Source organism: Pygoscelis adeliae, unplaced genomic scaffold, assembly GCF_000699105.1.
Source record: "Pygoscelis adeliae isolate BGI_AS28 unplaced genomic scaffold, ASM69910v1 Scaffold267, whole genome shotgun sequence".
Taxonomy (NCBI): Eukaryota; Metazoa; Chordata; class Aves; order Sphenisciformes; family Spheniscidae; genus Pygoscelis; species Pygoscelis adeliae.
In genome coordinates, this window is record NW_008825150.1 from 356,719 (window position 1) to 382,014 (window position 25,296).

Sequence of the window (25,296 nt, forward strand, 5' to 3'; positions counted from 1 at the left end):
CTTTCCCTCTATTTCATAAGTTGCTTGTTCAATTACATCTATAGCTAAACTGTAGGCTTTGGGGGTAATTTTAGGCTTTGATGGAGCACTCAGCACACTTCTGAATGACAAAAAGTAACTAGTAGAAACAACTTAAGTGTTCCAGTTAACTGATGACTTTATATACATCAATGTACAGCAAGAAGATTTAAAATAAGAAAATACAATACTTTACAATCATATTAATGTATACATGCATATTAATGTACTTCAAGATGATAATTCATGGTGGTGAACAAAAAGCTTTATATATATGATGTATCAGTTATAAAAATGGCATTTCTGGAGTTTATGAAATGGTGAAGAAAGCATACATAAGAGCTTACAAAAGTTAAATTTGTAAACTTCTTTTCAAAAGTTCAAGAGAATTAATTCTTAGCAGCACTGCTAAATGTTGTTCATTACAAAGAATCTCTTACCGGATCTAGGTTCTTAAAAAGAAGAATGTCCTTGCACGCCTCCTGCAGTCTATTTCTTTGATCATCTGTTTTAGGGTGAATAATCTGAGGGATATAATAGAAAAAACTTTAAAGTAGTTATCATATAGCAGCACTAGCTGAAGGACTGAGCTAATTCAGCTAAGCATTTTACACAATATTTTGGCCATGCTTCATAACACTCTCATTTCAAAACCTTCAGGATTTGAATAAACACTCAATGATAACATTATATCACCATAGCATTAGCAAATGAAGCACTGCTGTATTTAAGCTAACAAGATCTTTACATTTGTAGAATCCAGTTCATTTCTGCAAGCCATTCTGGATACCTTTATCTCAACTATTGCTGCATAAACATTACTCTCTACTACTCTCTAATCATATTTGGAGCATGCATGTTTTATAAAAAGCACCACCATTTAGCCGTTTACCATGACTACTTCCCAAAGAATATTTTGTGAAATAGTATCTGTGTTAAATTTATATCAGAAGTTCCACAGAGTAAACAACAGACTTGACACTATCAGAGTGAGCCAGAGATTTACTCAACTACCGCTGTCTGGTTAATGTGAGTATCAATCAAGTTGTTCATTCAATTCATATGCTTAAAAAGGTATGCTGGGTTTCAAGGCTGTGATACTATAGGATAACCTTTTTGACGGTTTTACAAGCCAGAAATTAGGTAGAATATAAACATTTAAACTTGTCTTAAAAGCCATACTTATGCTATTTCATCTTAAAAGCTAAGTAAATGCCTTTAAAAGGGTACATAAGTAAAATAAGTAAATACAGTTCATTAGTTATTGCATTGTATATCTGAAAATCTTAGTGATTTTGTAATTTACCTTTTTTCTGCCTCATGAAAAATAGTAGAATATTGAGGAAACTACTGCAAGGTTATGAGGACATCAGATAAGTACTTTTAGGAGCAGGTACTCTCTGGGCAAATAAAATTGCACAAAAATGTTTCCTTAACAGACCACATATCAAAGGTGTGGCAATTTAGAATAATACTCACATCAGGTCCTACATGGGTGACTATTACATAGAATTTTTACATGTTCCTTTAACATGAAAACCCAAGGGATTATTAAAGTATATTATAATACAGATGTTTTGGAAAGGAATGGTAACGCTGGTTACATTTTTCTTCCTATATTTAATGCCTGAGAACTGAAAAAATAAGTATTTGACTCGAAGCATTACATACCCTAGATTCTGTGTCGTCCTCTTCCTCATCAGGATTGTAAGTTTCTGCACACACTGAAATAAAAAGAAGTATAATCTGAATTAAAAGTACAACAGTGTTTCACAGGATTTACAGAACAGAAAATGCATTGTGTGGCACAGTAATAATACGCAGTAATGTAACACACTCAACAGAGAATCACACATGATACTGCTGATAGGGTCTATAGCACGTCATCTCCAAACTGCTGGTGAAACAAAGCTACACTTGTATCATTTTTGGACGTTTTCTCTGTTTTAAAAGACCTCTAATATAAATTTCTCACCTAACCTGTTCTAAGTGATCTTTCCTTACTATCAGATTTTTTTTTCTGATGCCTAAACTAATTCTTTCTTGTTAGAATTTAAGCTATCCATACTGGATGCAGAGATCAGATCATTTCCTTCACCTGTGTAAGGTCAAGGTGGTTTCGGGTTTTGTTTTGTTTTGATTGGTTGGGTTTTTTGGGTTTTGGTTTGTTTGTTTTTTTTTTTTTCTTCTCATACTTGAAAACTTTTCTCTCCTACCTAACTTCTACTTTTTACAGTAAATAATTCTGGTTCTTCAATTTTTTTCCTTACAAGTCATGTTTTTCAGCTCTCTAACTATCCTCATTGCCATTCTCTGAACTCCCTCCAGTTAGCCCTATCTTTATTGAAGTGTGATGCTCAAAACTGGACCCAGTATTTGAGCTGAGCAGAGTACTGAGTACAACAGATTAATTACTCCTTACATTTTGCAGGCTATGTGTCTTTTTCATCCATCCATACCTTTTTCACAATAGCTTGATTATGTTTACTTGTGTAATATTCAAGACTTAACGTATAGTTTTCAAAACCCACTGCTTAACCAGCTGTCCTGTGTCCTGTATATGGCTATTCTGCCCAAGTGTAGTACCATGCACTTACACCTATTAAATATTACCTTATTCCCCAAGCCATTTCTCCAATGTGTCAAGATCATTTTCAATTCTAATCCTGTTCTGTGGCATCCTTCCAATCCATTCTCAACTTTGTGACAACTGCAAATTTAATAAGCATACTCTCTAATACATAATCCAGATTATTACTGAAAAAACAGAATAGCGTCTAAAATAAACTCTTGTGGAATACACACATGGCAGTGAAACAGCAGTAGCTGCTTGGAGGTTACCTTATCCAACTAGTTTTGCAGCTATATCCCATGCAACTTACATTAAGACACTGCTTGATGTTCCCTAGCTTGTTTATAGGGGAGTGTTGTGAGGCAGCATTCAAAAGTTTCTTAAAGTAAAAATGTAGGACATCTGCTCCTTTTCTTTTATCTACAAGTTTCAATCTTTTGTTATAGGGTATTAGATAGTTTCAAAAAAACCATGCTGATTCCTGTTTGTTGCTTTCCTCCAGGTAATTACAAAATGTTTGAATATTTGTCTGTAATTTCTCTAGGAACAAAAATTATCCGTAAATCTGTGACAGGCCTCTTCCCTCCGTAGCTCCCCCACCCTTTTAAGGATCATTTTTTTTATTTTTCTGTTTTTTTTATACTCTTTCATTTTTCTTCTTCGGACTCTCAATGGTAATTGCTAACAGGGCTGAGACTGATTTAGCCAATTGATCCAGTTTCCAAGTATAGCATGTCTTAGGCACAGCTAACCTGGGAAAACCTAACACATTAAGTACTCTCTGATTTGTCCTTTCTCTGTTCTAGGCTGAGTTTTCCATATGCTCTTAATACCACTAGTGAAGACTGATGTGCTTCTCTTAAGCAGTAGAGCAACACTTTCCTGGAACATGCTCTTACCAGAAATATGCTTTCAGAACAATTTCTGTTACTCCTCATGTTCTTTTTTGTACACAGTCTTTTCTTGTTCACACTTTTTGGCCTTGGCTTCTTTGATTCTGCCCCCCTCTACATCTTTTGCTATTCTTTTGCACTTGTTCTGAATAATCCAAACTACTTTTAATTTTCTACATGGTTCCTTCTTGTGCTTGATAGAAATGAGGTGCTTATATTTTAGACAGATTTATTTTAGTACGCTTTTTGTCCTTCTCCTGTGCTGTCTCAATGTGCATTTTTTCCTCTTTATATTTTTTCTTTGAGGAACAAGCAATTCCTTTAACTTGTTTTCTCCAGACTCCTTTCCAAAGAGATTAGGGCCACAGTCCTCTCATATCCCCTTGAAACCTGTTGTTCTGATTCTTTTACTCAACCTCTTTTCCTTCCTGAAATCTGTGAGCTCTGTCATCCCAGGGTAATTCTCACTCAAAGCTGCCTTTTCTCTCCCTATTATTGAACAGTTTCTCCCTTAGAGTTGGTATCAAATAGAATGGTTTCCCCTTCGATTGTGTTTCCCACCATCTCAAAATTTGGTTGAAAGTGCATTGCAAAACATATTGGGCAGTTGGTATTCTCCTTTATTGGTTTCCAACAGATGACTGATTAATTAAAATCTCCCATCATCACCATCCCCTGTACTCTGCCAATAAAAATCCCCACCTACCCGATCTGTTTGGTGGTCTGTGCAACGCCTGCATAACGATGGAGCCCATGAGCTTTTACCCTTCTAGTATTACTCATAGAGCATCAGTATGTCCAACTCCCTCTACAGCTGGGTCACAGCACAAGTGTCTGAACCCAATACACAACAGCAACAGCTTCTTCCCCTTTCCTGTCCTCCCACCCCGTCTTTGCTATGCTAGTTCAGTCGCACTGTTGGTCATGGATTAAGATTTCAGGTCCTCTTGTTTATTCCCCGTATTTCCTATATTATTATACAAACAACTTCTAACGTAGTGACCAGGTAGAGCCATTAACCTCCTCATTACCCCATCCAATTAAGACAATTTCATGGCAAAGCATACCTTTGCAGATACTATGCAGAGTCCCAAAGGAAGTCTTGGTCCTCACCATATCAGGCACCCAGCAAACACTAAAATGTCAACTTTATAAAACTTGGCATCTTCAAAAACTTAAAGAAATTTGATACAAGTCCCTCTGGAACTGACTGAAAGATTCCTACCAAGTTTACTAGGAATTGGATTTGGTCCCAAATAATTACAAATGCCCACAAAAGGAAGTCTGCAACCTGTTGAACAACTATAATATTTTACCTCTACATAAACAAAATGTTCCTACTGACTGTTTTATAGTACTATAGTTACTTCAATCTTGTCTGAAATAAACTTTAGGGGATTTTATTTAAATAGCAACAATAATAACATGCCAAGTAAGCACCATAACCCATCATAATGTAAATCACTACTTTGTTTCAGCTGGTATCAGCCTCTGTGCCCTAGTGCATGTATGTGTACATGGGAGTCAACAAATCTGATTACAGTACAGTGTGCTGCTGGGTGTATGAATAGTCTGTCTCAACCTGAGGTACAGGTACATCCTTGTCCTTACCTCCGATAAAACCTCTACATGAAAAAAATTATACAAAACAGGAATTTAATTTAATAGCTTTGATGTTGATATCCCTGAATTGACAGGTCTCAGAGAGCCTGGCTGAACATTTAACAGTCTTCCAGACCACACAAAAGAAACTGAATTTAGCCTCATCCATGCCCATCCTGAATCATCTTATCAGTTCCTTTCACATAGCTTGAAGCAGAATCAGTCCAGAAAGAGAGTATGTTCCTGAAGTCTTCTCTGTCATTTAGTGTCTCTGCTCTAACTTCACTCTTCTCTGCTAGAAGCTCATTTCAGTCAGTCTCATTAACTATTATCAGCAGGTGCCTTCATTAAATATTTCTTCTTTATCACTGATTACAGACAATATATTTAAGAACTGTAGTTTCTCCTGGCTAGTGCCCATCTGCCCAAATTTTAAAATTATTTATTCTTATCATCCGTGATGAGAAACTTACTTTTCTGGTTACAATTCTGTACTTATTTTGCCTTGGCTTATCTTTTTGCCATAATCAAGGATGCATCTTTCATTTGGGTCACAACTTAAAAGATTATACCAATGCTGTGGGTCTGTGGTTTTAAATATGGAATTTCCTTTCCTTCATTGCTTATTTCAATAGCCTGTCTTACAGACTTTATAGTCTAGTAACATATTAATTTTTAAGTGCATACCACTAGATGTCTCATGGAAAACCTTGATACGTTTTACTTCTATTTTTGAAATATGGTCTCTGACATTACTACGGTCCACCAATTTTCATGACGTGAACATTGGGGTTTGGCACGTGGGAATCCCAATGACATAAAACATTTAAAACTAAATGAGATGCCTCTTATGTAGACATCCACATCAGAAGTCATCTGGATTCCAATTACAGTCAATGGAGAGAAACTGGCACATTTACGAAGTGATTCATCTGACCTGTATTACACGTCCAGATTAAGATGAGATTAAATAAAAATGTGACTAATTGGCTGAGATAAATCCTATCCCTCTTGAGATGAGTCCTGTTAGTTATAACAAGCTGCAAGGCTGGTTCCCGCACTTCTCCATTTAGTCCATATTTCTTGGAAAACAAATTCATCATCTGATGATAATGACAGGTTGCTCATGCAATAGCACACCTTCTTCATTCATTTCGTATATTCCAGGGAGACAGTCTGTGGTCCCCATCTCTTTTGTCTAAGGCTCGACTGACACCACAGACATTAATTATTCTGAACCATTCCACTACTGATGGCTGCAATGCTCATAGCATTCAGTATTTTATTTTTCTACCTCTCCAGCTCATTCCACATTCCCGATGGTACACAGTACATGGTGACTTTATCATGCTCAAATGCCCTGCCACATTTTGCTACTTGTCACTGTTGAATGCAATACTCACATCATTGCTCAAAAAGCAGTCCTAGTACCATTCTTAGGGACCTATTTCATCCCATGCACAATTATGGCATTAAAAAATAGTGGTACAATAACTGTACATATTTCTCCATTGGTTGCTAAGCTCAACTAAGCAAAACTATTTTTATTCAGTTTTTCCAGCTGAGGTTTACATTTCATGTATAATTCCCCAGATGGACACAAACAAGCCCAAATACATCAACACAAAGTATTTGTAGGAAAAATCTGAATTATCAAGAGGCAGTGCATTATTAAAATATACATGCACTGAAAACTGCACACAACTCTAGATGGATTGCTTTGTCAGCAAGAAGAGTAAGCTTTTATAATTTCTAACTCATCACTCCAAGTAAAGTCAATTTTCTGATTTTCAGCTAGTAAATAAAAAAACAGAAATAGTCACTTCAAATATGCATGAATTCTAAAATTAAAATTAACATACAGTTAGTAATTGTAAGATCACAAAAAATGTTAGTCGTGCTCTATTCCCTTGATGTATCAGGAAATAAGAAGCTATCAATGAAATGAATGAAAATTCATATATAATCATAAAATAATGTATTATACTCAAAACATGGCAGGAAAAACAATCAATATGTATGTACCCTTTCCAAAGCACAGAACCCCCAAGTCATAAAGCATTACAAAGAATTTTACAAGAGAAAAAGAGCTGTGGAAATACTTCCTTCATCCCATTCAGGGCAAATCAAGACTACACTTTTGCCAGCACGACTATCAGATTGGAGTGTGAAAACAGACCACCTCTAGCCACTGTAGCTGCGCCAGCATGCCATACGTCCCTACAAACATCCCTAACTATGACAGCTATGCCCGTCCCCTCATACAGCAAGAATGTCACTTCCCCAGTTTGGCCATATGAAAATTGCTACGGTGACTTAATGGCAGTGTGAGATCTTTTTCCATCTTGTCAGGACATACTTCTCCTCATCTACTAAACACAGATTAGAAACACGGTGCACAGAGGCTCCCTGCACGGCAGGTGGTAGTTCCAAACCAGACTGCAAATACTACTGGACCTCCAAAGTTTCTGACACGGAAACCCATTTTTTAACATCTCACCAGTTCCTACCACTGCAGGAGGAACTAGCAAGAGAGCCCGGCACTCCAAAATCCCAATTTCATAAGTAGTTTTTATTTAAACAAAAGCAACCCTGTGCGATGGTAGCAATGAGAAATAACTGGTCACGGTCTCTGATGCTTGCAACTATCAAGTCCCATATTATTTCTAGACCTGGTTTTGACTGGACCACATGGAAGATGAGATTGAAGAGCTGTAAGTAAACGTAAGGACTGAAGAACAACCCAGAGAAAGGAGATCAACTTTCTCCTCTATCTGAGCGCACAATGAGATGAGATAAAATTTATCTGATTCCACGCATGATATAATAAAGCAATACCAACTGACTGTGCTGCTGAAATCCACCATTTGTGCAAAACCCTGGAACTATTTTAAGGAGTTAAGTTTACTTTAAATATAAGCTAATTTGGAACAAAGCATGATTGCTGGGGCTATCATTTCCCATAATACTGTCAAAAAGAAGGCATCTGTGAAACGCCTATGCCTGATAGGGTCACTAAACTGAAACTTTATCTAGGCACAATTAGGCAAATTAATACACAGAATGCCTGATACCTTGCAATTCCATGTTATTACTATTTTAGACATAGAACATTTACATTACAAATGCTATCCAAACTGGAATAAAAAGTATGTATGCTCAGAAAAAAGGTCTAGCAATCACAGAGATACGAATATTCTTGAGATTTCCTCACATGCAACAAACCAAAAATTGAAGAAATACCCCTCCAATCTACCAGATTTATGGAGTAACGACTTTTGAGTGGTCCACTACCTAACACAAATCACTAAGTGCTCAGGACACCAGCCTAAAAATCCAAAGCTGGATAAAATCCAGGCAGCTTATTTCCTCTTAATTATCAGGAAGGTGGCCTTCAGTTCATTAGGCAGGGACTGACTGAATCAGAGTCTTGGGAACACTGCCAAGACAGTCTGTTTCAAGATCGGCTGCTCATGAAGGACAGTTATCTACTCTTGCTTTCAGCGTATAGACTGAAATTCTCCAAAGACTGCCTGATACTCGCGAACACATACAAAATATCAGGTTTGTGCTCAGCTACGCAGCTCAATGGCAAAACCTTTTGCCAGAGTTGGAAGACCTTGCTCAGCCTGCACTACATGCTTGCAAGAAATCCAAGACTCATACAACCAACTTTTCTACAGTATTTTCTCTTGTTCGTCTGCTAGCAATGCTATGTCTAATTAGTCATACTTCAAGATATTTCCTCCAGCATTTCTAAATAACATGAAGTGCCTAATATAATATGTAGCATCTTGAATGAGGTCCATGCCAATAGTGAGTCATAGAACCTCCTGAAGATTCTCCGTTCAAAAGTCCACATGGGGTTTATTCATATTTCACCAATCCTCACACCGAAGCAAGGATTTCATCAAGATTGTACTGAACACTATGAAAGCCCATTTGAAGAAACATGATAGCCCACACAAGACGTTTTTGGATAACTTTATCCCAGTTGAGTTATTCATGTGTGGGCACCTTTCCACAAGTTTTTTAATATTATTTGGTATATAACAGTGAAAATTGTGACATGTTAGACCGCAGTACCTTCCTGTACTCCAGAGGCCAAAGCACTCTGCATCACAGCTAGTATGCTCATCGCTGCGTCAAATATGCATGCTCTTCCCTGAAATCATAAGGGTTTGAATCACTAAATAGGCTCCTCCACAGAAACACTATGTTCGAACTTCACCAGAAGTAGCTGAAAAGTCTTCCCTATTTTTAATTACAGAAACAGAAAGGGGCTTTAACAGAATTTCCCTAAGGACTTACATAGTACTTAGTCCTCTTTCTAGTTCTATTTCAGTTCTTTCCATAATTGTGTAATTTGTCAAGATAGAGCTAAAAAAACAACCAGGCTTCTGACTGATGGTAGGAGACAGTTTTGCTTGGCTTCTCAGGAAGTGCTTGACTTCATCTGTCTGGCTAGTGAAAACCAGCACAAACACACATTACAGTGTCCAGACCACTGCAGGTAGTTATTAAACAATAAAATCATTACAAAAGTAAGACGCACTTCCACTAGAAGAGTTTGCCAGTATATAGCATGTACTGTACTATACTACTTACTCTATAAGCTTTCCCAATATAGTATATGGAGTAACATAACATATAGCAACATACTGTACTCTGATGTTGACTTGTATAACCTTCTGTTCCCATTCTCATGCAAGTCCAAGCAGTTCACAATGCTACAGTGTGTTATTTGGGACATATCTGAAATATGAATACATATTTGACAAAGTCTGAGCAGACACAGAGCTCTTTGCATACGTTTCAACTTTATACTTGCTAATACTACAGGATAAAACCAGAACTGCACCCAGCTCTTTCTCCCATATTTAGTAATTCATAGCCATCAACTACAGATTTTTTTTCTTATTGGAAAGTCAGCATCAGGAAGATCTCAGAGAGTGTACATTATTTTCCCACTAGAAAACTCATCCCTTACACAGAAAGCGAGCAAATATAAGTTGCAGCTATTAAGAAAACATATTCTGAATAATGCAACCTAATTTTTTTTGCCTATTTTGTATCTGCTTTATACAATCAGATTTAATATTATTTTACATCAAAATATTTTTCAGGATTCTAAATACATTTCAAATACTAAACAGCTTTGAAACCTGATTTGCTACAAACATTTTAAAAATTGAAGCTACAGCTGTTCACCTCCAGAGCCTACATCCCAAGATGTACATATTCACAGAATCATAGAATATTTGCATTTTTAAACAAGTAACATAGTAGCACAGTTTAAGGAAACTATATACAATGCAGTAAACCACAATAGCAGCTTGTTTTTACCCAAAATGAATTATCTGTCCAGTCTGACAGTGTTTGTAATTTATATTGTACATCATGTCAGGTTTCATACAATAGCGCCAAAAATGATAAAATAGTTGCTGTTGATTTTTACTAAACTATGTAAACTTCAACAAGAAACTATTTAGATGAGTTCTAATATATTTGAAGACACATTAAAGTGGTCAATAGCATACTTAGCCACTTCTTGAAAAACTACCGTAGCCAAATTTTTCAAACTTGATGGCAAAATTATATATATTGAATACCTTAAAGAGGAAACAGAAATAGACATTCAAATTAATTTATTACCCATTAATCTGTTTTAATCTCTCCTTTGGTCTGTCCACTCATGTCTTGCCCTCAATCTTGCAAAACATCTGAAAAGGAGGCATTAGTTTTGGTTGTTAGATGAAGTATGTGTATTTGGGGCTTAATTATTAAAAATAATTATTTCTACTGATGGGTTAAATACAAAAGATGTGTGCAGAAAGACACCACTGAATTTATAAGCAGAGTAAAACATGAAATTATTAATACAACAGAAAAAAAAATAGAAAATGGGAGAAAAATACAAGTAGAGAAAAATGCCAGAAAAGGAAGTACTCAAATTTTGGAGTTATGAGGAGACATTGAAAGGCGAGATGTAAGAATCAGTCAGACATAGGACAGGGTGAGTAGGAAGAACTGGGAATTATTTGCAAAAAGAGAAAATGCTAAAATCATAGAAGTAAGTGTATTGGGTTTGGCCTGCCAAGGTTTTGGTAGTGGGAGGGCTACAGCTTCTCTTCTGTGAGAAGCTACTAGAAGCTTCCCCCATGTCCGACAGAGCCAATGCCAGCCACCTCCAAGATGGACCCACCACTGGCCAAGGCCGAGCCCATCAGCGACGGTGGTAGCACCTCTGTGATATATTTAAGAAGCAGAAAAAACTGCAGCACAACAGCATCCGAAGACAGGAGGGAGAATATGTGAGAGAAACAGCCCCGCAGACACCAAGGTCAGCAAAGAAGGAGGGGGAGGAGGTGCTCCAGGAGCCAGAGCAGATACTCCCCTGCAGCCCATGGTAAAGACCATGGTGAGGCAGGCTGTCCCCCTGCAGCCCGTGGAGGTTAATGGTGGAGCAGATATCCACCTGCAGCCCATGGAGGACCCCACGCCAAAGCAGGTGGATGCACCCGAAGGAGGCTGTGACCCTGTGGGAAGCCCACGCTGGAGCAGGCTCCTGGCAGGAGCTGTGGCCCCATGGAGAGAGGAGTCCATGCTGGAGCAGGTTTGCTGGCAGGACTTGTGACCCCGTGGGGGACCCACGCTGGAGCAGTCTGTTCCTGAAGGACTGCACCCCGTGGAAGGGACCCACGCTGGAGCAGTTCATGAAAAACTGTAGCCTGTGGGAAGGACTCACGTTGGAGAAGTTCATGGAGGACTGTCTCCCGTGGGAGGGACCCCACGCTGGAGCAGGGGAAGAGTGTGAGGAGTCCTCCCCCTGAGGAGGAAGGAGTGGCAGAGACAATGTGTGATGAACTGATCTCAACCCCCATTCCCCATCCCCTTGCGCTGCTGTGGGGGAGAAGGTAGAGAATTTGGGAGTAAATTTAAGCCCAGGAAGAAGGGACAGGTAGGGGAAAGGTGCTTTAAGATTTGGTTTTATTTTCTTATTACCCTACTCTGATTTGATTGGTAATAAACTAAATTAATTTCCCCAAGTCGAGTCTGTTTTGCCCATGATGATATTTGCTGAGTGATCTCCCTGTCCTTATCTCAACCCACGAGCCTTTTGTTACATCTGCCCCTGTCCAGTTGAGGAGGAGGAGTGATAGAGCAGCTTGGTGGGCACCTGACAATCCAGCCAAGGTCAACCCACCACAATAAGGTAAGTAAGGACATACAGAAGGGGAAGAGGTGAAAGACACTCTTCTCCAAGGCACTCTAACTAACATACTGGAGGAGGGGGAGTGCCTCTGCTGTGTAAAGGAGCACTTGGAAAAGTAGGATTCGAACCAAAAAAGCATAAGAAACAGAATTCAAGAGGCAAAAATGAACAGCAGAACTCGGGTCTGCCAGCAGGTCACCAGGTAAAACAGCCAAGCACCACCCTGATTTAACGGGACTGGGGCGAGGAGCGGGGGGAAAGGAGAGGGACTAATGTTACAGATCTGCAAAGAGTTACAAAGGCTAGTGAAACAAAAAGAAGGTGGTTATTTTATGGAACCCTGTATTTATGGCTATTTTATATGCTGGTGTTTTAAAGACTAACACAAGATCTTGATAGCTAAAGGATGTAGTAAGGGAAAGAAAATGGTTTGGAGTGACACACAAAAGAAAATAATCACTGATGACAGGACATGTAAAGATACAAAAGGATCCAAGAAAACAGAAAAAATGTAGATTAAGGGCAGACAAGAGAAGGTGACCTCCTCCAAGCCAAAGACTCATGCAAAGAGTGACTGTAGGGAGGTTAGGGAACAAAGCCAAAACTATTGGCTCTGACAAGCTTGTCTCAGTGTCCTGCCCACAGACTGAACTGACTTGACCAAGACAAGGTGAAAAACCTGCCAATAGCAGTACGATCGATCATCCAGCAAAATGAGGAAGGTACAATTAATACTAAATCTAGAATACTCCTAGGAACCTTTGGAATGATGTCTAATTAAGTCATAATTACAAGAGTTCCTCAGAGACACGTGTCAAAACCAGTGTTCACATGTACAGGGTAGATTTGGTTTGGGCAGCTAAGGGAATACAAAATTCAATCTCAACAGGCTTCACAGAAAACCCTGCATCCATATGGGATTCAGAATAGCAAGCTGAGGATAGGCACCTGAAACAGAGGCGGAGTCATCCTTTTAAAAGAATGGTTGCTATAGCAAATTTACCTTTGCTTTTCACAGCTATGGGACCAAGGGAAGTAAGCTTGAACCCAACTTTGCCCGTTTTCCAGAAGTGCCCTACATTCTACATTACAAAATACTCTGTAATGAGATGCTCTTCATTCCTCCTCAGCCCAGGCTGTTAGGCAAAATGAAATGCAGCAACAAGCTAAAGGAGCTTGTCTCCTGGAATTTTAGCATGCTGATTTTAAGTATGTTGGCTTTGGTTGAATGGATAAGTCATGCTCACATAATCCTCTATATAAGAAATATGATAAACCAAATTTACTAAACAAGTTCCAGATAAAACAGGAAGACAGGTAGACAAAAAACATTATGGAAAATATTTCTGCCAAGTTTTGAAAAGATTGATTTTGAACATCTGGCTTCTCAACAATTCCAGAAAATCCATTTAAGACTTTTTGCTGACAGGATTCTCTTTAGATAGCCAAAGGAAGTTCAGAAGACAAATCATAACTATGAAATAATATAGCTGTTTTACTTTTTCGTAGTCAAAATATAAACTGTTGTTACAAAAATAATACTGGTACTCCATACTAAGGTAAGAAAGCAAGCACCCAACATAGCAATCACTACAGGCTCACCTACATCTGTAATGGTGCAGACAACTATAACAAGCCAAAAGATGTACTACAAATATTATCCTTCCAAGAACTGGGACTGTAATGACCCTGAGAACACAGATTACCACACTTATATTCCCTAATAATAGAAGTTGTCCATAACTGTGTGACTTCTTACCACTCAGAACAAGAAAGAAGGCATCAAGGTCTCACAGAACTAGTTAATCTTTTTCTAAAAGAAAAAAACTTCAAACCTCCACTCATTCAGCTAACGAGCTGTCACTACTTGGAATTAATATTTCTCAGAAAGTCCTTAGCCAAAGGTAAAGGCAGACAGTGTACTCTGATGACTGAAAAAAACCACATCTTTATTCCCAGCTTTCTAAACACCCTCCACCCCTCCCACACATACACATTTGGTACCATTATGAACTAAATACTACTGTATTCAAGAGACTAAATGGGTGAACACACAAACTGATGTGAATCTAGCTTTTTCCTGCATACTGTAAAACGAGTTTTATTTCTTCTTCTATCTATGGATCTTGCAGATGTCCACAGTGCTGTATCGCCCCCTCTTGTTTTATACTATTATAAGAAGATGCAGAAAGGCTGGATGAGGTGTCATCCACACACATAGGACACTCCAAGTTGTATTACTCTTTTATACTGGTCATCACCACTTAACTCCATTTTCTCAGTACCTACTTAAAACCACATTGCACTTGAAGAGAAGCTGGCTAAAGATGAACCCAGGAAAACTGACATAATGTATGCAGGAGAAGATCATTGATGAACACCTGGCAATATAGCCTCAAACAGCCTCAGACTGTCAAGACAGTTGTTTTGGACTTCCCAGTCTACTCCATACCCAAATGGCTGTGATGACAAAAGCACGCTCGTCCACCTGCAGCTGACCAAGAAAGATTGAGCTCTTTCCACTTAATGAAGAAAGGACCAAAGTGATCCATGCATCAATGGCCTCCAGACTCCTGCAACAAATCTCTAATAATTACATCCCATTATCTTGGAAAGAGCTGACCACATCTCCACAAATACTTTGCTGCTGTATTCTAGTCCCTGTTCTAGTATTCTGAATTTTCTGCAGAGTTCCTTGTTTTACACAAACCTCAACTCATAGTCTCTTGTCTTAATACACAGGATCTCCACTGGGACCAGCTCTTGTGTTCCCCTGCACAACCACGACCTTACACTGCTTCAGGAGAAAATGAAACTGTCAGACAACAGGAGAAATGTCCTGGTTTCGGCAGGGATAGAGTTAATTTCCTTCCTAGTAGCTGGTACAGTGCTGTGTTTTGGATTTAGGATGAGAACAAAGTTGATAACACACCCATGTTTTAGTTGTTGCTAGGTAATGCTTACACTAGTCAAGGACTTTTCAGCTTCCCATGCTCTACCGACTGAGAAGGCTGGAGGTGCACAAGAAGCTGGGAGGGGGCACAGCCAAACTGGCCAAAGAAACATTCCATACCATGTGACGTCATGCTCAGTACATAAACTGGGGGAAGCTGGCCGGGGGGGCCGCTGCTCGGGGACTGGCTGGGCATCGGTTGGCGGGTGGTGAGCAATTGTGCTGTGCATCACTTGCTTTGTGTATTATTATTATTATCATATTATTATTATTATTTTATTTCAATTATTAAACTGTTTTTATCTCAACCCACGAGTTTTTCTCACTTGTGCTCTTCCAATTCTCTCCCCCATCCCACTGGGGATGGGGGGGGAGTGAGCGAGCGGCTGCGTGGTGCTTAGTTGCCGACTGAGGTTAAACCACGAGAAGAAAGCTCATGAGTGTTAATGCAGCAACTTTCTCAGCAACTGAATCCGCACCAGAAAACGTCAGAATAAAAGTGGGCTTGCCATTTTGAAAACTAAACATAAAATTCATGCTTCTAACTCTGTTTCCTCTTGGTCAGCTACACACGCAAAACAGATCCATACTTTCAGGGAAAAAATATACGCATGAAATTATTCTTACTGAATGGAAGGGAGGAAAGATTTTTATTTCTATTTTTACTTCATGAGAGGAGAGATAACAACACGTGCCCCCTCTGTAAACTACGATTCCTTTAACTTCGGAGAGGAAAAAAATAAAGATCCTAACCTGAGCCAAACACCTTACATTTACTGCAACCAATATCCTAGGAAATCGTGTATGCCAGGTGACCACTTTTCAGAAAAGCTCCTAGAATTACAGCACAAGTTAAAAAGAGTTAGCATCTCACTTTGCAGGGTGTTAGAATTCAGGCTTACAGTCCAGTCTTTCTCCCAGGAAAGGAAGTACCTACAGATGCTCTTCAGCAACAACTCTGTTAAATATCAAAGGCGGATAAATGAACCCTTAGGGTAAGACAAGGCAGCATCTAGCTTCTTCAGCCAAAACAGTCATTTGTAACAGAATGTTCTTTTAGAGATACAACTTACAGGGAATAATTAAGGCCACAGAGAAAGCTGAAAGAATGCCAAGGAAATTGTATTGCTTTATAAGTGTCCTGTGTTTAAGCAGCAGTGCTGAAGAACTCCTTGATTTAATTTGTATCCAGTTCCCTTGGCACTCCCAGAAATTTCAGGTTTAATGACTAAATAATCATTCAGTGTAAAAGTTACCAAGATAGCAGCACAGCTGGGAGATAACAAAAATATCCGAGTTGAATGAACCAGACCATTTGCTGACTGAGGTACCCCCTACTGATATATTAAACTATTCTAATTCTAAAGAAATAGAAAATAACAAAAATCAATAAAAATTAAAAGCTACAACTGTTAAAAATAAACAGTGGCAGGCTTGGAATACTGTGACAAATTAATCTGAAGGTACTGCATTTAGTGTAACCACTTATAAATCAACGTGGGTTTTTTACACTCTCAGGGGCCTTTCAATGTGCCAACCTGTAAAGCAAAGGTAAAGTTACTTACAACTAGTTGAAGCTCTCAAAGATGCACAGTACACACAAGCCAGTGTGTAGATCATTCAAGTCTGGTGAACATTTTTCATCTTGGGCTACCCTCAGAAGAGGCACATGCACCCAAACATCCCTTGTCCTCATCCTCCCCTAGAATGGCCTGGGGGGTCTTGGTGCACAGCTGCTGACCACGAGCCAGCAATGCCCCAGCAGCAAAGAGGACCAACCGCCTCCTGGGCTGTATGAACAGGAGAAGTGACCATCCCCCTCTACTCCACGCTCATTAGTCCACTTCTACAATACTGGGTCCACTTTGGGGGCCTCCAATACAGTAAAGATATTGCCAAGCTGGAACGAGCTCAGCGGAGGGTCACCAGGATGGTCGAGCACTTGCCCTGCGAGCAGAAGCTGAGGGAGCTGGGTTTGCTCAGCCTGGAGAAGAGACAGATTTGGGGGACCTGACAGCAGCCTGGCAGTACCTATAGAGAGGTCACTGAGGCCCTGCACACTGGTGCATGGTGGGAAGATAACAAAGGCATGAGTTGAAACAAGAGAGTCTCAGACTGGATATAAAAAAAACTTTTCATCATGAGGCTGGTCAGGTGGTGGAGCTGGTTGCCCAGAGAGGTTGTACGGTCTCTCTCAGTCCTTGGAGGTTTTCAAGAACCAATCCTCAGCAACCTGGTCTGATCTACGAACTGGCCTGCTGTTAGCTGGAGGTTGGACTAGAGACTTCCTAAGGTCCCTTCCAACCTGAATTATCCTAAAATTCAGAAGAATTCAGTCATTGGGAAATTATCTTTTTTACTTTGAGTCCACAAGTATATTCACATTATCTGTAGTTCCAAGTTGTTCCCCTGATGCCATTAATTATCTGGCAAAGGGTATCTGAATGGTTATCAAAAAGAGCAACTACAGAACCACTTCAGAAAGCGCCACAGGCAAGCTCAAGGCTTTTCTGTCATCACTGAGTAAAGGACATATCTGATGTCACTGTTCTTGAAGATGGGTGGAAAAATTGAAGACATTACCTTGCAGATTTTGGCCTGGTCCCGTCACAAGGAACGTGTTGCAGAACCTGAAGAACAGTGATCTACTGGCTGTGTACATTTATCGCAGAAGACTACAATGAAGCCAGAACTGGAAGTAAAATCTAGTGTGAAATATCACAAAAATTCAGCATACCACTTGTCACAGGAGACATTCATGCTGAGCAGTTGACCAGAAGGTAATCCACTGATTCACAGTTAGTATAAACTAGAATTTATTGTTCTGAAATCAACAACTCGTATCATCACAGATTATAAAGTTCACTGGACAAGATTTGACTTTTAAATGCTTATCTTGAGAACCAGATGCACAAAGAGAAATCGATAATATGGAGAAACTGAAAAGTCTGGTTAATAATGGGATATACAGAAGAATGATCATCAAAATATGGAAAAAAATATTTCCAAATGCTTGAGCATTTGGCATAACATGAGCAGCATCTACCTTCAGCATGCTGGTGAAGACTGCAGGAACTGCAGACAGCCAAATGCATAGAAGACAAAAATGCCACCTATTGTAGCCCTGAATACATTATTGGTATTTATGTCCCAATGCCCCTAACAGATTAGAGGGACCAAAGTTCACTACTGTTTTATGGTAAAGAAACTTCTGCTTGTGTGTAGTTCATTTGAAATTATTATTTTGCAGATATTGCCTTTAATTTAACCATCTGAGGCCTCACCTGAGGCTCCTCACCCTGATAAAAGCACAGAATGAAGCAAAAGGAGAAAATGTTCAACATGTCCAACAATGGCCTGCAAATTTTTGAAGGAAACTGGGACAGATTATTAACAAACATCAGCATGTTTCTATATAGGCCAGAACTCTGAAACCACGACGTCCTAGTGAAAACAGCAGCTGCCATGAACCTTGAGGCCACACTTACACACTCAGAGTACCTCGAAGAGATATTCTGGAAGCAATTTGGGCTTCAGCAAGGAGTCCTGTTAGTCAGAGAAAGCTGGATAAAGACAACGCAAGATCTCCATAAGTTGCCACCTTTCAGAAGAAACAGAATCTGATAAATCGCAAGTCAAAATCACAATGATGAAAATAGACACACACTTTTTTTTTTCCCCAGACTGCCAGGCATTTAACATCACCAGGAACGAACGAACTGCATCAGAGCATAGAAAGTCCACATTCATAAAAATATGTTTCCTCAGCAATTCTACAGGCAGTAAAATGGCAAAAGATAGCATTTCTTCTAAGAAAGTCAAGTGATTTCAGAATGACCTTATTACTGGGTAGCAACACCAGAAGTGCAGACAACTGATGCAAAATACCCATGGGGTCTTCATATGTTTTAATTACAGAAATCTTAAGCTAACCTTCCACTCACCTGAACATAACCTGACAACAACACTGGCCACTGTAGTACATTAAACACTGTCCTCTCTAGCATGAGATGGAGAACACCCAGCCAGAGCTACTGTCTCAAGAGAACATAGCAGAAAAAAAGGCTGAGCCCGTATCCGGAAGTGAGATACATATGTCTACCTGCTTCGCAATTAAGTAGTTGAACTGAGGCATCCAATAATAGTGCTGGTTGAATTATAAACAGAGAAGACTCGGTCCCCAGTATTTACATCAAGAATCCAATAATCTATCAGGTGCAATGAATGACCATTACTCTTACAATACCCACAGCTCCTTTTCCCCCTTCTGGAATACGATGCATTTCCAAATGACCACCACCACCCAAAGAAAGTGCCCAAGAGAACATATCCACATTCACATCCTAGGGACTGTATCACAGCACTGAGGGTCTAAGATTATTTCTGGTGTTGAGGGATCAATGATGAGGCTGAGAGAACGTAGTACCATGGCAAGTTAAACTCACTTTCTTGAACTTTCTTGAACAAAGTGCTGTGTGTTACTACTGAGAACAAAGTGTCACTTCTACAGAGGTATCCCCAGTTGGTGCCAGGGGATCCGACAGAGCTGTAAATCACACAGTTGCCGAACTGGAGAAAGTTGATAAATGCTTATTATCTTGGTGTATATTTGGTAAGCCAGTGCTACGGAGTCAGTGTCAACACACAAGCTTCATCCATGTCACATGACTCTGTGGTAACTCCACGGGCCCCACTGGTCTCGTCTTTATCATGACAAGTCTGGAGAAAGAGACAGGCACCTCCTTGGGCAGTTATCTTAGGAACAGCATCCCAATCAGTTTGGTCCCAGAGGTGCACGGAGTGGTATGGTCCCTGGCAGTGACCAAGAGGCTCACTGCAACCTCAGGCACCTGAACCAGATGAGGCCTTTGTGGCTTTCTCAGCTCCACTCCTGTGCAACACAGGCACGCGATCCCTTCACTCGCTAAATTTAAAAGAACAGCAAATAGAGCCCTTATCAGGAATGCATCACTTTCTAAGCAATAAAAATACTTCGCATATGGATCAAAGATGGAATTCAAACCTCCCAAGCCTCACAGCAATAGACGTAAATTATAAAGACATTACTGCTTTAAACAAAAAGAAGAGGATACAGAATAATCCACCATGCAGAAGAAAAATCTGCCTAAGCAGAAAGTGGTTCATCTCTGCAGAGTGGCTGGAGGAGTGCACATGTCCCTGAGCATGTTACAGCTCATGCTGTAACCCACTCCTCCCTCCGAGGATGAGGGGGGGTCGGGCATCGAGTCCATACAGGTACTGTCAAGGGAAAATAATGATGTGGTCTGGAGTGAGGAGGAGCACGTATACTGACACTGTCAATGTTCACTTAGAGTATCACCCACAGAAAGATGCAATTATTTATTGATGATAACAAAACTATCTAAAATAGACATGAATTCCTACTGTTACTTACACCCAGTAAGAAAGAGGCCTTTCATATTTTCTTCTACTCTTTTTCAAGAACAGTTCAGAATAAAGTGTTTGCTATTATGCTGTCACCACTGAAAGTCTAATGACTTAGAAAAGGCACAGTACAAGAGGAAAGATAAAAAAACCTCAGTGCGCTGCTAATGAAAGGAAATTTTAAGATCTTCCAGATCATATAAACCCATTCATAACTCATCATAAGTACACTGACCTTTGAAAATTATAAATTTTAAAAAAATCAGTCAAAACTTGGTAAAAAAAAGTATAAATATTATCTCTGGTTTCAGTGGGCATGGCAGAAGGCTCTCAGAATATTTTTAGGCCCTCTTGAAGTTAAATATTATTAACATAATACGCCTATAAGGATGAATCCAGGTAATAACTATAGGACTATGTAAGAATTAAGAGACACCACGTAAAAGCACTGTACATACAGCATGGGTAGCCTGTGGGATCCAGAGAATGGCGGATACACCACATACAGAGCCTCCGCTCCCTCATACTGGTGCATCTGTCCCCCGTAGTCCCCAGCCATTCCTTATATCTGCAAGAATATAATAGAAAGAAAAGGCGTAACAGGGTGCTTCAAGACCTGAGAGAAGATGGGAGCACACGGTTCAGGGTCTCCACTCCCTCACCCAGGTACTACCCAACAACTCTGGGCGTTCAGTTCTCCATCGTGAAGAACAAACTTCTGAAGTTTAGTGGCCATAAGGGCATGGTGCAAAATACTTATGTTTAATACAGTTTTTAGAAGGCAGGGGACCACTGCTAAATGGATTAGTGACAGGCTCTTGTTCCAATCTGTTTTGTAATGTTTGCCACTGTAATTATATATTGTGATAAGCACAAAAGAGATAGTTATGAATAAAATTGGATTTCTCAAGGAAGCAAAGATCGAAAGACTAGAAAGTAAAAAGAACCCTCAAAAGCCTAAAAAGAGTTTTCTAGTCACCAGTTTTGTTGTCTGCAAAAAGAAATTAAAATTCTTAACTTATATTCCCCAATATCCATGTCAGAAGTAAAGCGAAACAGCATACAGATCCCAAAATAAGTTTGTGACTATATCAACTAAAGGATCAACGACTCAACTGGAAAACAGAATTGTAAGTCTTCACTGGACATGATCCTCCACAAGAATAAGAGGAGAATATGAAGAAGCAGTCATGCCGCTCCCACTCTGTGTGGAACACAAAATAAAACCGTAGGTTAAAAAAAACCCCAAAGTTCTGATACTAAACATTTATTAGAGAAAGATGGCTGGGAACAAAGAGCTTCCATTAATCCAGCCAGTCCAGGGTTACATTATTCCCTTCTGTTAAGCCAGTTACCTATGTTCTACCCACTTGCATCAATGTGCAATTTCATAACCTAATCATTAAAGTGTGTTGATTTTACCTTCAGAAGGAAGGACAGTGGTAGTTTTAACTTTGTAGTCATGAAACCAATGCAAGGAAGCAAATGGAGAAGTTTCATTAAAAAGGAGTATTCATCAAAAACGCAACATGGGGATGTAAATGCAGAGTTCCTGCTGGTACCACTCGTATGATAAATGCGCTAAGAAACCCAGTAGTCGGATGTGATTGCAACCAGCCTATAAATAGACACAATTCCAATTGCTCATATAAATAATGTCTTTGTAAATGATCCATCAGTCACGTTGTGTTCTGATTAAGGAGCCCTGCATGAGAAGTGTGAACTGAACAGAAATGCCCCTGAAATTTGCTTCCTCACTTGCACAACACAACCACTTGCCATCTCAATCTCCATCCAACTGAGCACCTTCATTCTCACTGAAATCAGTGGGAGATACTTAGCACTTTTTAAAAATAAGGTCTAGTCCTGAATACATAGGCTTGATAAATTCATGATAGAAAACATAACTCACAATCAGTCAGTTTCAACTTTTGGTAAACAAGTTTTTTCTACTTAATAATTCAACCTTAACGTGGAGCTTTTAACCATAAATTATAAAGTTATTTTGTCACATATCTGGTCATTAAACTAAAATCACATAACACAGAAACTGATTTTGCTTCAGCATTGAAAATGCCACAGATATTGAAAGAACTTCGCTCAAACTCCAAACACGAATTACATTATCATCAGAGATGAACCACAAAATATTACATCCTGAAAATGATCTGCCAGAAATTTACAGATATGTCAGAATTATGGGTATAACTGGCACTTTTTAGTAACCACAATTATATAAGTCCAGTTACTTAAAGAGTTGTTTAATGGAATAAACACATTCTGAAATTCAATAAACTTCTACTTTTTATGAAAACTAAGGCTGGTACATTCACTCTAGAAAAATTTGCATTCAAACCAAGCATTTCAAATAAACATCAGTGCACTATATCACAATTTCAAATGTTTTTTCTCCCAACTCGATCACCAAAATACTATAAAAATAAAAAAAATAAATAATTGGTAAATCATTGCCACAGCAACTGACAGAGAAAGCCAGTTAGCACGCCTGAAACCTTGTCTGCTCTTTCAGAATGAAAGAAACTTAAAATGTATCGCAAACAATAGAAACGGAATAAAAATAAAAGAAGAAAATAAGTAAATGCCTACCTGCCACAGGAGATGAAACAGAGTATTACTTTAAGGACAACAAAATTAGGATTCCACAAGAAATATTGAGAGAGAAAACACGTAAGCAATTCTACTTAGAAAGTAAGAATCCATAAAATGAACAACAGTATGTGACAACATGTATTACAGCTTTTAGGCGAATTCAGCAAATACTATTACTTAGTAGTTTGTATCTATTACTAAATATTTTTTCCAAATCAGTTTCTTTTTAACAAAATTATGAACATACCCCATGTTCCACTTAAAGCATCTCTCTACATTAACAGTCACATACTCTGTAAATATTCCACTAAATTTACCTAATTTAAAAAGCTAGAAAACATAAAATATAAGGTTGTGTGCCATGCCTGTATGTGTGTACACACATGGCCACAAAAACCATATGATTTACTATTATACAGCTAGAAGAGAAGCATATGTATGGCAAAAGCTGCGTGTACGTAAGCACATGCGTCTGAGCATGCACACACGTATTAGTCCTTTCTCTACTTCATGCACTCTCTTCCATCCACCAACACACTCTAGAGTATTTTGAGACTGCCATGGAGCTGACCATCAACCCAGACCAAGGCCTCTCTGTTCCATGTATGCTCTTATGCTAGAAGGGCAGGAGGTCACTATTCTGCAAGTCTAAATAAAAGTGATTTTTTTTTTTTTTTAAAATTCTCTTGTCCCTTAGAGGCCACTCTTGTAGCTCATTCCAGGCACATCATTCACAACCATTTAGAGATCAATTACACAGATTATTTCATTTCTAACTTTTTATTTCTTCAAGACACCATTTATACTGCTGCTCTGTAACATCACAAGAGCCTGAGCTGTAGTTCCCAGTGATCTGGGGTACAGTCCCACATACATTTGTTTATGATCTCCAGTGTGTCATGACCAGCTAAATGTACTTGTGAATTCAATTAACTGCTTTGCATATAAATTTGTCAGGACAGCTTTTTGTTCTATGTCAGGTAACAGTAATATTCTATCTTTGTGGGGGCCAGAGCATCTACAGGAATGAATTTATTCCTGTTACTTTCAACTTTAAATCTACACAGTTTCTTGACCGTTCCACAGTCAAGTTGTGTTCAGGAGGTTTTAAGCAACTGGCGTCCAGAGTCAGGTGTGAGGATACCATGAGCTGCACAACCACATCAGCAAGTACAGAGTATTAGCATAGCGATACACACAGTTAACACCTCTGTCAAACTGCAGCAAACCACTCCCTAATAGCAGGCAGTCTTTGTCTCCTTTATGCAGCACAGCTTTTACGTCATCACGCATTTTAATCTTCCTTCCCTCTGAGACCAGGTTCTCTGCAGAGATGGGAATGTGCACAGTGCAGGAAATTAGGATGTCTTCACCCAACAAGAACTGCTGCTGGGCACTTGGTGGTAGGCATACCACAAAGGATTTGAAACCCCACTTAACTCTTTCTTTTTGACTGTATCAAGCACAGGCTTCCTAGTCTCCTCTTCTAGGCCCTTACTAACCCGGTGTATCAGCTACTGTCACACTGTGTTACTCCTCTCTGTCTCTGCTTTGCTACTGTGACTGCTGCCTGACCGCAGTTCTCCAACAGCCCTTTTAGTATTTTTCCACACCATCCTTTACACATAGATTGCGTTTCTTGAGCTGATCCATAAAAATTGTACCACTTCCCCCTTCTTCATTCTTGCAGCAGACCAGTTTCTTGGATGGCATATGAAAGAAACCAACTGGGTTGGTTAATAAGCCCCATACACATGGGGCTTATTAAGATGAAGTATGGGGCACTCCGTACTTGTCATTCCTACATGGTTTGACTTGTGCAAGCAGGAAATTTAATTAGCAGAATGTACGGTCTTCACCAACGTGCAACAACATATCGGTATCGTTGGGCACTACTGAACCATGATGACAATTTAGATTCTCCTCTGTAATTATGCACCAGCAAACTGATCCCAGGAGCACACCTCAGGAGGATCTTTTAGATTAGGATCTCATCTTTTTCAGTGTAATTATGCCGCACAGTAGG

The 25,296-nt window shown here is 39.3% G+C and overlaps 1 protein-coding gene across 1 annotated transcript in view; it reads right to left on the bottom strand.

Annotated features, from left to right (window-relative positions):
• PRKAR2B (protein kinase, cAMP-dependent, regulatory, type II, beta) overlaps positions 1 to 25,296 on the bottom strand; it is a 63,660-nt gene that overhangs the window by 21,724 nt on the left and 16,640 nt on the right. Inside the window, exons 2-3 of the mRNA XM_009328369.1 lie at positions 1,690 to 1,764; positions 459 to 542 (exon numbers count right to left, since the gene is read on the bottom strand). Of these exons, the coding sequence (XP_009326644.1) occupies positions 459 to 542; positions 1,690 to 1,764 (159 nt within the window). The remainder of the gene's footprint in view (positions 1 to 458; positions 543 to 1,689; positions 1,765 to 25,296) is intronic.